The following is a 13,626-nucleotide window of genomic DNA, read 5'->3' as shown; positions in this document are numbered from 1 at the left end:
GGCCGCAACTGGTGAACCAGGCGTACCCGGTAAAACGCCCCCCTGGCCACGGCCGTCAACTGATCTTCTAGTGTCAGCCGTGGATCCAGGAGGACACCCAGGTTGCGAACCCTCTCTGAGGGAGCCAAAGTTTCGCCCCCTATAGTCAGCGACGGAGTCAGCTGACTATGCCTGGGAGCCGGCAACCACAGCCACTCTGCCTTGGAAGGGTTGAGCCTGAGTCTGTTCCTCCCCATCCAGACCCGTACGGCCTCCAGGCACCGGGCCATCACGTCAAGGGCATCATTGGGGTGGCCTGGGGTGGAAATGTACAGCTGAGTATCATCAGCGTACTGATGGAAATCCACCCCAAAGCCATGGATGATCTCACCCAGCGGCTTCACATATATTGCTTAAAATCCTAAAAACCGAAAGTTGACTCCTGGGTAAATTCATTTCGGGAACCACAAACTGTGAGACCACCAGGAGGTTGTTAAAACCATCAGCTGGCGATATGATAACTAGGAGCCGAGTGCAGGAGGATCGGTTGGGCCCAATCACAAGGTCTAGGAGTCGGGTGCAAAAGGCACCACTCCTATAAGTAGCCATCCCATCGACTGTTAAACCACCCTGATGATGCTGGCAGGAAGCCGGCGAAAGCTAGGTGTTTTTAAAGAATTTTATTAAAACTTTTTATGGTTTTAACAACCTCCTGGTGGTCTCACAGTTTGTGGTTCCCAAAATATATATATATATATATATGTGTGTGTGTGTGTGTGTGTGTGTGTGTGTGTGTTATAAAATAAAAGTAAAAAAGGATATATGCAGTGTTATTTTCATTTTAGATATCAAAAGGGTTTTGCGGCTCCTAGTATTTTGTTTTCGGTGGTAAACGGGTCCAAGTGGCTCTTTGAGTGTTTTGGGTTGCGCACCCCTGGTGTAGCCAATAACCCTGAAAAAAACATGTGTGCTATTTAAGTGAAATGTTTCACACTGACCTCAGGAATTGGTCCGTATCGCTCAATTGTCAATGCAAGTACTGAAAAGATGAAAGGTACCAGTGAGCTATGCCTTTTTGATTGATGTTTAATCATCTATTTTTTTCCTGCATAAATCTACTTTATCTCCTTTCAAGACCCACTATAACTTCTGTGACTTTTGATATATAGTTGACACACAAGCTCTGTAATTCTGAGCTTTCTGCAAGCTGTTCTATCCCTAAAATGGCAAATTAGAGACACCAGCATGCTAGTAAATTTAACAGTTTGTGTCACTTGCAGTCATTGCTGTGAAATTAAAGTGGCAACATGCCAAACTCTGCCCTTCAAAGCTAGGATTCTCAGCAAAACAGGCTAAATTATTTCCCTAGATATATTTTTGGTTAAAATATTTATCTCAAATTGTACATGCTGTAAAGATGTACAGATTTAAGATATAGTAAATAGAGAAACAAATTTAAAAAAACAAGAAAATAATCAAGAAATGCTTTTCTTCCTCTCCTAGCTTCTTAACTCATTTGTAAGTGGCTGATTTCAGTTCCAATTTTCCTAATATTCTCTATTGTTATATTATGTAAGTTATGCTTTTGTAGTTTTATGTACATTTGTGAATATTTAAAAAAAACCCTACCCAATCTTATTGAAGCTTTGAAATCCCAACAAGGCTTTTGGAATATAAGAGCAATGGATAAGATATATTTGTGAGAAAGATTGTTCAAAGAATAATGGATTTTCAGAATAGAAGTATAAAGCCTGATTCTTGCTCTCAATCAATGTAGCTTCATTTAGCAATAAAAACCATTAAGTTATGGAGGTAAATTGGGGGCAGACTACAGAACATGTCCCAGGAATATAATATGTCAAAGTAGTAACTAGATAAATGGAGTAATGAGAATTTTGATTTGATGGAACAACAAGTTAAAAAAGAAAATGAGAAAAGCAAAATAGAGGCAATATCTCTGCATGTGATATAACCAGAGTTGTGTAGAACAGACACTCATAAAAATCACAATAGTTTTTTTTCTACCAATGCAAGGGAGTTTCTGGTTAGTCATTCATTGGGAAATATAGCTGAGTTTTACTGAGTGTTCAGATTTGTAACACTTAATTGGGAGGCAATTTATAAAGAACTAGACAAATAATAACCTTTAAAACTTACATGAACCTACAAATCTGCTAAATGAAGTCATCCTTGCGCAATAATATTTAGTTGTGTTTCACATTAGGAAAGCAGAAGGGGAAAAAATCCTTTGAATTATTGTGCTCAAATATGCCCAATTGTGATTTATCCTAATTGCTTAAGTTAGTAAGGTATAACTGAACTTGTGTTTTTGTTTTTTAAAAAAATCACTGGGTTCTTAGATCAAGAAATATCAGAAAATGACATTTATTTATTTATAACAGGATGTGTAAAGGATGAGCAAAACAAATAGTTTGAGCCTTTAACCAAGCTCATGCTTAGAGCATGATGCCAATCTTAATGTTACATCTGAACCACAGTTTTTGCTTCAGATGCTGCCTGATACAATACAAGGAAATGCTAAAACTAAACATGGGAGAAAATGTCTGCCTGCATATTTTCTTGGAGACTTAATAAATAACTCAAGCACATTATATTCTACAAGCTTCCATTTATGATGCCATTTCATTTTTAAAAAAAAAAATATTAGCAGGACCCTACTACTCAGAACTATGTTTTCCCATCCTTGGCAGGGTTTTTGAAAAAGAAAAACATTAGATAAGCAATTTGGAAGTCATAAATATAGCAGAAGAACTGACAGGTTGTTATTTTGCAAAAGACATGTTTTTAACAAAGCTTTCCAAGGTGCCCTCTATTTGGTTGGATGTTATTTTTTTTATTTTTTTTTGAATTGGAGACTGTAAATACTGAAATTTCTTTTAAAAAAATAATAAACTAACCTATGTGGACAGAGATAAAATTTGTTCTGTGAATAAAATTATCAGAAAAGCTAAATTCAAATTATTAGAAATTAATATTATAAGTAATGCCCAAGGAGGGAAAAAACTCTTTTTCTCATAATTTTAACCTATTCTGGGTTATTGGTTAGTGTCTTCATGGGGAATTGATACAGTTTAGCACAGTTGTGAGTCTGGGACCACAGTATTTATTGGATATACATTTAATTCATGTTTTCAATTTTTCACAGGAAATTTATGTTTATAATTAGCTATCTAATAAAATTATATTATCTGATTGCAATCCTAACGGTTAGTGCAATCCTGTATAATAGTTGTAATGAAAATGTGTTCAGTAGTGGCAAGCTTCAAATGCATCTTTCAGAAGGGGTGTCTTCTTCAGACACATTAAATTACAATTTCCATCAACAGAACTCTTGATTTTTTTCTACCTTTGATAACAGCCTACTAACTAACATATCTTAGTTCCTATTTGTAATATAGATCTCATTTCAGTGTTAGTCTTAACTAGAAACATATCATTGTTTTCCTGTTTAATATTATTTTTAGTCATATAATTCCTGGAATCAATCATTTGGAATACATGCATGCCTATTTGTGGTTAAGCAATGGCTTGATTTACTTATTTTTCTCTGTCTCATTTCCTACCTTGAAATGAAAGATGTTAGAAACATTTTGTCTTTGACACTTTGCTGAATTAATCCAATCAAATACATCTTAGTGGTATATTTTCTTTATTTATACCATATGACTACAATATTCTATCTCATGATTTAAGTATTTAGCACTTTATCCTATAGATCCATGCAAAGAAGTGCTAATTATATTTCTATTTTTGATTACATGTACTGAATTATAAGTCATCACTGTTATGATGTTATAGATGTTACCTTCCATCTTTTTAATTCCAGAGCTCATTCGGAAAATGATAGTTCTTCTATCCCATCTTCTGACTCTTGTATCAGCCCTACAAAATTTGATCTGGCATACAGTAAAACTGCCAAGCAATGTCTAGAGGAAATATCTGGTGAGTAATATATAATTATTGTTTAATATTGAGATTTCTGAATTATTATGGCCATACTTAAATAGAAAAACTACATAAAAATAAATAAAATGTAAAATGAATACAATGTACAGGTAGTTCCTAACTTACAATCACAACTGAGTCCAACTTTTATGTTGCTAAGTGAGACATTTGTTGAGTTTCCCCCCATTTTACGACCTTTATTGCGACACTTGTTAAGTGAATCATTGCAGATATTAAATTAGTAACACTGTTGTTAAGTGAATCTGGTTTCCCAATTGACTTTGAGGTTGCAAAAGCTGACCACATGATCCCAGGAGACTGCAATTGTCATAAACATGGACCAGTTGCCAAGCATCCAAATTTTGATCACGTGACCATAGGGATGCTGCAACAGTCATAAGTGTGAAAAACAGCCATAAGTCACTTTTTTCAGTGCCATTGTAACTTTGAATAGTCAGTAAAGAAACTGTTGTAAGTTGAGGACTGCCTGTAATTCCTTTCCCCAACAATTTTGGCTTCAACTGCATCATTGAAAAAATTATCATAACACTTTTTCATTAAATTGTTGATTTTTTACCTTTTTAAAAAGTTAACTAATTGATTCCCATACAATTAATCAGATTATAATTAAAATCAAGGTCAGGGACAAAGATCAATTTAAAACTAAAATTAAATTTCCTTCCATCTCTGCTTAAATGTTGAACAGTTATATGGACAGAGGATTAAATGAAGGACAATGTAAGCAACAACTAATCATTAATTTGGAATTTACCAATATCAATCCTGTTTGATATTATTTCCTGAAGAAAAGTTCTTCACAGTTAGATATCTGAAACAATTACATTAACTTTATAAAAATGTATAGGATTAAAAATTCTCATCATTTCCCAAACTATTGTTTGTATCCACTTCCTGGAACATTCATGTGGTATATGGAATTCTTGGTGCTCTCTGAGATTTGTGGCTTGCTTGCAGACATTTTGTCCCCTAACTAATCAGTATGAGATATTACCTCTGTATGTTATAATAGAGGTCCCCAACCTTTTGGGCACCAGGGATGGTGCCATGGAGAAAGGTTTTTCCGTGGACTAGAGGGGGTGTGGTTGTGTGTACTGCCTGCATTCTGCAGATGAGGCTTTGCTTGTTTGTGCGGCCCAGTTGCTGGCATGCTGCGGCCTGGTGCCAGTCCATGGACCAGGGGTTGGGGACCCTGTGTTATAAGATACCTCCATGTGTTGCACGTGAAGTTTGGAGAAGTAGTAGCATGGTGGCACAGATGAAGACTACTTACACCTAAATCAGGCAGATATGTATTCTAGAACTGAGTCTCTAGATTTTTATTTGCACAATTATAAAAAGAATTCTGCAAAAGAAAATATACAGAATTATGCAGTAATGAGAAACTGCTATTTGGGCAGGAGCTAAATTATCTTTGGCTTTTAGTGTTAAAAAGTCACTACACATGAGCACAATAGATTTTAATAATTTGTAGTATGAAAATATAGAATGTTATTCCTTTTATTCTGTACTAAAATTTTGGGAAGTAGATTTTAAGACAGAAATTAACAAGAGAAGCTATTACTTTCAAGCTGTGTTTGTGAGTTTCCATGGAGATCTGTTTGGCATTGTGTAAAACAGGTTGCTAGGCCTTTTTATATGGATTTAATTTTATTTAAAAAAAATTAAATTTTATTTAAATTTTATTTAAAAAAAATACTTTGTGTCTTTATGTAAGTAGTTGTATTAATATGTCTGCAGATACTAGTATGCTAATACATTAGGATTTCAAGCTAATGTTATTTCCAGTGGCATGTAAAATATAAGAATAAAATTTGGCAAAACAAAATAAAAAAATTGAGGAATTCAATATGTCTAGCACAATTAGACCTTTCAACCAAAATACGTGATTCCAAATGCTGAAAGTTCTATCAAATAGAAACATTTTGTCTTGAGTTTACATATAATCTATTTATCTATTATATATACATATACTCAAATATGCAAACATATACATGAAAAAAAATATGTAATATGCATATAAATGTGTCATAAACTTAAAGTTGTCACACACACTTTTTTATTTCAGGAGGCAATTTTTATTATGTATTCTTTGTATGAATTAACATTTTAATCAGTTTAAATCTGCAAATTTATCTGGAGGAGGCATTGATAAACACAATAAGTTTTATTTCTTAAGTACCCATGCATAGATTTGCCATATGTGGGTATTCTTGGAAATGGTTGGCAATCACTTCTTTTCCACAATTAGTGGATATAGGTCTATTCTTATTCTACTCCAAGTTCTGTTATCACTGAATTTATAGTAGTTTATGCTCAAAAGCAAGAGGATTTTCTCTAAAGATTGTTTTCTCCATTGGTAATACAAGGGTGGTCTAAGCCAGACATGTCAAACACAAGGCCCGCGAAGTGGTTTCATGTGGCCTGCGGAGCCATCCTGGAAACAGCGAGGGAATGGCCCCCACTGCCTTGGCCCTGGTCCAGGCCGGCCAGGAGCCAATGTACAATTTCGTGGTGGCCATCCATGTTGGAACGCATTCAGTCTTAGCTCCACAAGGCCGTCCTGGAAACAGCGAGGGACCAGTCACCACTGCATCGGCCCTGCCCCCTGGGCATGTGCTGGGGAGATGTCACACTTCAAGAGAATGAAGAAATGCACCATCGCCTGGAAGTGGCCAGCAAATGGCCCTTGCCTACTTCATATATCCAGCTTGGTGAGCTCTGGGGGAAGGGATGCCGCAAGCAGCATGAGAGTCGATGTTACCTGAGCAATGCTGCCCAGCCCTCAGCCTGCCCAGTTTTGGTAGACACCAGGGCACTCTCCTCACAGTGCCGAGAGGCTGGGCCAGGCAGCTCAAAGCTGGCAAGAAGCGCAATGCTGTCCAGCCCCCAGCCTGCCCAGTTTCGGCAGGCTGTGCGGTGCTCTCCTGACAGCACTGAGAGGCTGAGCAGGGCAGCCTGAAACCGGGCAGGCTGGGGACTGGGTGGCATTGTGTTTCTCATCAGCTTCGTGCCACCTGGCTCAGCCTCTCGGCGCTTTGAGCAAAGTGCCCTGCTGCTTGCCTAAACCAGGCAGGCTGGGAGCTGGGCAGCATTGCTCTTCTTGTCAGCTTTGCACCAACGGGCTTAGCCGCTCGGCGCTGTGAGCAGAGCCCCCCACTGCCTGCTGAAACCAGGCAGGGTGGGGGCTGGGCAGTGTTGTGCTTCTCATCAGCTTTGTGCCACCCGGCTCAGCCTCTTGGCGCTATGAGCAGAATGCCCCGCTGCTGCTGAAACTGGGCAGGCTGGGGGCTGGGCAGCATTGCACAGGTAATGTCGACTCTCATACTGTTTGCAGCGTCCCATCCCCCAGAGCCCACCAAGCCAGATATGTAAAGTAGGCGAGGGCCATTTGCTGGCCACTTTCAGGCGATGGTGCATTTCTTCATTCCTCACGAAGGGTGACACCTCCCCAGCTGCGTTTCTTGCCTGTTTTTCTCCCTCCCTCATCTCAAATATTTTCCTGCCACTCTGTTTGTAAGTAAGTAAGTAAGTAAGTAAGTAAGTAAGTAAGTAAGTAAGTAAGTATGAGATGTCATTATTTCTGATGACAGTCACAGTGGATTTAAACATTCCAGCTTTCTTAAAAAGAATGTAGCATAGTGGATGCAATGTTTAAGCATTCTTATTCCATTCATTTTACTCTTGGCAGTGGATGCTGTGTGTATAGTCCACCATGAAGGATAAGAGACTTGAATGGTGTCTTACCCTCTGTTCCAACAGAGAAACCTTACATTTATAGGAACAGGCTATCAGTTATTCCTGTCCATTAAATCCAAATATAGATCATTTGCAGTGATTTAAATCATTTGCTAATTATATCACATTACAAATGAAATACACTACATCATTTGCATAATTTGATCATTATGCAAATGATGTAAATAAAATGTATTTTAAAGTTAGTACATGTAAATTATCTAAGAAATTTCCTATGTCTTAAAATTATCCATAACTTGGGGGGAAGGGGTGAGATAATGATTTTGACTCTTGTCTACAAAGTCTGTTAAAACAATAATCTGTGGATGGGGGTTGTTAATAGCCATTAAGAGAGAGAGACAAAGACAGAGACAGAGACAGATAGACAGATGGACAGTAAATATATATATATATATATATATATATATTTGTGTGGATGGATGTTTATAACCCAAGGTCAAAAATAATTTCTTCTACATCTTTGGAAGATGAGCTTTTCTTGTTAAAAAAGTTTTGCATTTGTATTGCTTCAGTTCTTTAATTTACTACTGTGCCAGCACCATTGCTCAACTCCTGATTACTATAAATGAATGTCTATTTAAATATTATGCTATAAGATTATATTCTCTTATTTGAGAAAATATGCTACAATTTTGTGTACTTAGCTATTATTTATTCAACACAGACACACACATATATGTGTGTGAATGGGTGTGCAGTATGAGCATACTGCACTATTTCAGATTAAAGGCAATATTCCGATGAAATTTAAGCAAAGTCTAAGGTTCCTTGAAAAACACTTACAAATTATTTTTTTTTAGATATTTAGTGGTCTTAACTCAGGTTGTATATTTTCTTCAAAACAAAATATATTTGTATTATAAATCACGCAAAAGAAGAAAATTTGGTTAATTACACATTCCTATCTTTTACACTTGCCAGATGGAGCCCTAATTATACCTTTATACTACAGATAGATAGAATGCTTGATGAGGACCTATAAAATTAATTATTTAAAAATATTTGAATAGTTCATATATTTTGACATAAGCAACATGCTACATTTAGTCATATATTTTATTTAGCACATTATGTGGGTAATACAACAAAAGTTATAGCCTAAACAGAATAAGATTACTTTTTTGAGCATGCTGTCAGAGTAGCTGCTTCAAATGTTTTTTGGGGGAAATTGCGCAATTTTTCAAAAAGTTAATGAAAATTAATTGACTATCTTTTTTTTCATTTGTAGGAACATTTTTTATTAGTATTATTTTTGTTCTGGAAGTTTTGCATATCTATAGGTGTGGCTGAGTGTTACAAATGTACATATTTGTGCTTGTTAGAAAGATTTATTTTTAAATCTGTGCTAAAGACTAATCAAAAGTAACCTTAAATCACATATGCATCCTTTCATATCATATATACCTGTGCAGTTTTTAGTTGCAAGATTCAATTTTGGGAAGAACTACATTCTCTCTTCTTAAGGTACCTTTATGCATATATATATATATATTATGCAAATTGGTATACTTTTTCTCCCTACCTAAGATTTCTACTTTGGAACTTGGTAGTCAGTTCCATCTGACATTGATTTTTGCGGCAGATTCCAAAAACTTATTTTTTTAACATTTCTAATTATTTGATAATGAACTATTCCAAATCAGAAATTAAAAGCTTTACTATATAAAAGGAACAAAATCTCGTTCTCTTTCTAGCATTTCAATATAAAGGGATATTGCTTCTTCCTCAAATTCTCTATTACACTATAGGAAGAGACTTGTTCAGTATATTGCAAGATTCAAGAGCCACTTCAACCTTAGTAATGATAAGAGACAAAAAGAGTTTTGGAAGGAAGGAAGGAAGGAAGGAAGGAAGGAAGGAAGGAAGGAAGGAAGGAAGGAAGGAAGGATGGCATTCCAGTGTTAGGTTAGGTATTAGGTTAATATTCATGCCATTTAGCTTATGATGTATCCTTAAACTCAGGATTTGTAGAATTGCAGAGTGTTGGGTTTTCTGTTTTAATTTGCCAGGCTGTTTGCTGCCATGGCAGCCAGCAGCATTCACTGCAGTTACAAAGAACAGTCATAGATCCTGGAATGCATGTTGAATACTAAAATGCAAGGAAGCTTTCACAGAGCTTTGCTTCCTTGGTTAATTTGGGTCTTATTGAGCTCTGACGTGCTTGGCTGCACTTGCCTTTCGATCAGCCATCCAAAGTAAAGATCTGCATGCAGGAATCAGTCATGATCTGTTGAGGGAGCCTGGGAGAAGACAGTCATCGGCACTTGCAGTTTACTTTTGGATTTCAGAAAACAGCAACCACAGAGAGGGATGCAGTCCTATCAATCCAAAGAAGACTGATGATTGGATGTTAAGAGGGAGGCTGGCTTTTATGTTTATTTCTGTGCCGGAGTAGATTGTTTAAGCAGCTCTATTTTGCTTGACAGAAATTCCTCTAAAATTATCAAAACATTGCAGATTAACAGGACTGGAAAAGACTAGCTTGGCATTAAAAGAATCAAAATGACTGTGCCTGTCTAGTCCTTAATAGCCTGCACTCTGGAATGCTTATGCTGTGCTTTTTTGACACCGGAGGAATGAGGAGCTATAGGGCATGTAAACTGGGTGCTGCTGAAATGTTAGATCTATTGCTGAAAAATCTTGCCTTCTCTACAGCTAGAAATGTGAAATCTAATTTGTATTGAGCCTTTGGATAAAACTATGCAACGATATGCTGAACTTTCAGTGTTCAGAGGCAAGGATGCAAGAAACAGAGGTGTTCGTCTCCAGAAACAGAAATCTCTGACTAATCTTACTCTCCTAAATGAAGGCGAAAAAAAGAGATTTTCATGCAGAGAAAACTGGTTTGGCAGTGCCTCCAAGCCTAGTCAGGTTTTTCATCAGACAGAGCTTGGGAGTAAAGGCTTACTTTCTAAAGCACTGTCAAAATCAGCACACTCCCTTTACCATGCCAGCAACAAGTCACCATGTGAAATGGAAGAACTACCACCTGTTGGACCCAGAGCCTCATGCAAAAGGCTCAGAGGCTACCTGGTTGATGAAGCTGTTCGAGGGGAGACAAGCAAATTGGGTGAAGAAGATGTGCCCTTTAAGTCAAAAATTACTAGCCAAAATTGGGTTGTGGAAGAGGAAGGTTGTTTACGTGAAGGGACTGCACAGCTTGATGAGGATGTTATAATGACAATGCTTGGAGACTTAGAACAAGCACTTTACAATGATTATTTGGGTAAGTTAACTTCTATTTGACATGATAGTTATTAAGGAATAATGTATTGCATAGAAGAGACTTTGTTAATAATAATCTTACTATTCTTTTACAATATACTTACAATACAATTCCATCTATATAGTATATTACATTACTTGTTTTTGTTAGATTTACAGACTGCATTAATTAAAAACCTTTTGGTATTTTGAAGGTATGCCAGTGATAACACAATTTTCTTCTTAAAATATAGCTATATTAAACTAATCTTGAAGCAGCAAAATAGGAAAACTCTAGCAAATTATTTTTTGTTTGAGCTTGATACATAGGCGTATTGGACAGTCATGCTAGCTTTCCCTTCTACCTCAATTTGGGAAGGGTGGTATGAAGATACCTCCTTGGTTTTTTGCTCTTAATATTAATGTGAATTCTATCTTGTCAGATTGACTGCCAATTCATTCACAACTATTTTTATTCTGTGTTAATAATTTTCCATTTCATTAATATAAAAATTCAATTATCAAACTTATCAAACTTTGTTTATTTAGGCAATATCTTGGTTTACCTTCTACTCTATTTTCAAAATATTCAGTTCAAAAATAACATCCTGTAATGTCATTAAAGCAGAATTTTGTGTCTTAAGGCTTTACATCTAATCTATATTGATGCAAGCAAGTTTCTATGACTTATCAAAAATATAGGAGTTGTAAAGCATTTATTTGCAAGCCAGTTGTACTTCTGATTGCCATTCAGATATATGTCTTTTCAAAATGATGGATTCAAGAATTTTATAGAAGTACATTTTTGGAAGTCTGTGCTCCATTGCTAAATCTTTTTCTTGCAAGTTTCTTAGTTTTACAAAATGTTTGGATTAGAAGTCTGGAAGAGAAATATGTCTTTGATTTTGTTGCTGATATATGAATCAGAGAAGAAACTTGTTTCTAACTTTGACTTTTGCTATACAGCATACTTCCATAATACTGACATAGTTGGGTATGTATCTAGATATGGATGTACACACATACAGTATATGTGCATCTCTTGGTTATATTTTTGCATACGAATAATAGTGTTGCAATTCAAATATATATATAATCCCATTGATTAACTTTGTGCCCTGAGGATGTCGGAAGGATCCGACGAACTGATGCTGAATGTTCCTAAGAAGGAAACATTTTATGCCATTCCTATTTAGTAGGGCACCATGTATAATCCAATATTAATGTGAGATAATACTGAGCAATAGTTGTTGTATTTTTTAATTAAAGAATGTTGGAACAAAATATGGTAAAAAATAGCTGATACAACTGCATATGTCTCAATTAATTCATTTGAAATTAAGAAATGACATTTCATTTTACTTATATTGTATCAGTAATCCATATAACATATAAAGAAATGTGACCTCTTGTCTCTAAGCTGTCTGGACGTGAAAAAGAGTCCTTCATGAGTGTTGTTCACTATTCCTAACTCAAATCTGCATGCAGTGAATATAAAAAGTCTACACACCCCTGTTAAATGCCAGATGTAAAAAAAACTAAACCTGACCAAGATAAATCATTTCAGAATTTTTCCACTTATAATATACCATAAGTTGTACAATTCAACTGAAAAACAAACTGAAATCTTTTAGGGGAAAAATAATAAAAAACATACAATAAAGTTGTTGCATAAATGTGCACACCCTTAAACTAATGCTTTTTTGACACACCTTTTAATTTTTATGACAGCATTCAGTCTTTTGGATTAAGAGCCTATTAGCATGGCATATCTTGCTGGGAACCTTTGCCTGATCTTTATTGCAAAAGTGCTACAAATCTGTCAGATTGTGAGGGCATCTCCTGTGCCTAGCCCTTTCCAGGTCATCCCACAGACTGTCAGTTGGATTCAGGTCTGGGCTCTGCCTGGGTCATTCTACAATTTTAATCTTCTTCTAGTTGAAGCCAGTGTTTTGTTGATTTGGAGGTATGCTTTGGGTCATTATCATGTTAAAAGATGAAATTTGTCTTCATCTTCAGCGTTTTAGCAAAGGTCTAAAGGTTTTGTGCCAAAATTGACTGATATTTGGAACTGTTCATAATTCCATCCACTTTGACTAAAGCCCCAATTCCAGCTGAAGAAAAGGATCTTCAAAGCATAATGCTGCCACCACCATGCTTCACTGTGGGTATGATGTACTTTTGGTGCTGTACAATGTTGTTTTTGTCCCAAACATATGTTTTGGAATGATGGCCAAAAAGTTCAACCTTAGTATCAGCAGACCATAACACATTTTCTGCTATAATAATAATAATAATAATAATAATAATAATAATAATAATAATAATAATAATAATAATAAAGTTGGAAGGGACCTTGGAGGTCATCTAGTCCAACCCCCTGCTCAGGCAGGAAACCCTATACCATTTCGGACAAATGGCTTCCAGTTTCTTCTTAAAAACTTCCAGTGTTGGCGCATTCACCGCTTCTGGAGGCAGGTTGTTCCACTGGTTAATTGTTGTAACTGTCAGGAAGTTTCTCCTTAGTTCTAGGTTGCTTCTCTCTTTGGTTAGTTTCCACCCGTTGCTTCTTGTCCTGCCTTCAGGCGCTTTGGAGAATAGCTTGACTCCCTCTTCTTTGTGGCAGCCCCTGAGATATTGGAACACTGCTATCATGTCCCCCCTCGTCCTTCTCTTCGTTAAACTAGACATACCCAATTC

At 36.3% G+C, this 13,626-nt stretch overlaps 1 protein-coding gene across 1 annotated transcript in view; it reads left to right on the top strand.

Moving 5' to 3' along the window:
* Positions 1-13,626, top strand: part of NAV3 (neuron navigator 3) — a 225,098-nt gene that overhangs the window by 113,790 nt on the left and 97,682 nt on the right. Inside the window, 1 exon segment of the mRNA XM_015812046.1 lies at positions 3,827-3,942. Coding sequence (XP_015667532.1) covers positions 3,827-3,942 — 116 coding nt within the window.

Source organism: Protobothrops mucrosquamatus, unplaced genomic scaffold, assembly GCF_001527695.2.
Source record: "Protobothrops mucrosquamatus isolate PMUCROS unplaced genomic scaffold, P.Mucros_1.0 scaffold63, whole genome shotgun sequence".
Classification (NCBI taxonomy): Eukaryota; Metazoa; Chordata; class Lepidosauria; order Squamata; family Viperidae; genus Protobothrops; species Protobothrops mucrosquamatus.
The sequence above is the reverse complement of the archived record's forward strand: the minus strand, read 5'-3'. Positions and strand labels throughout refer to the sequence as shown.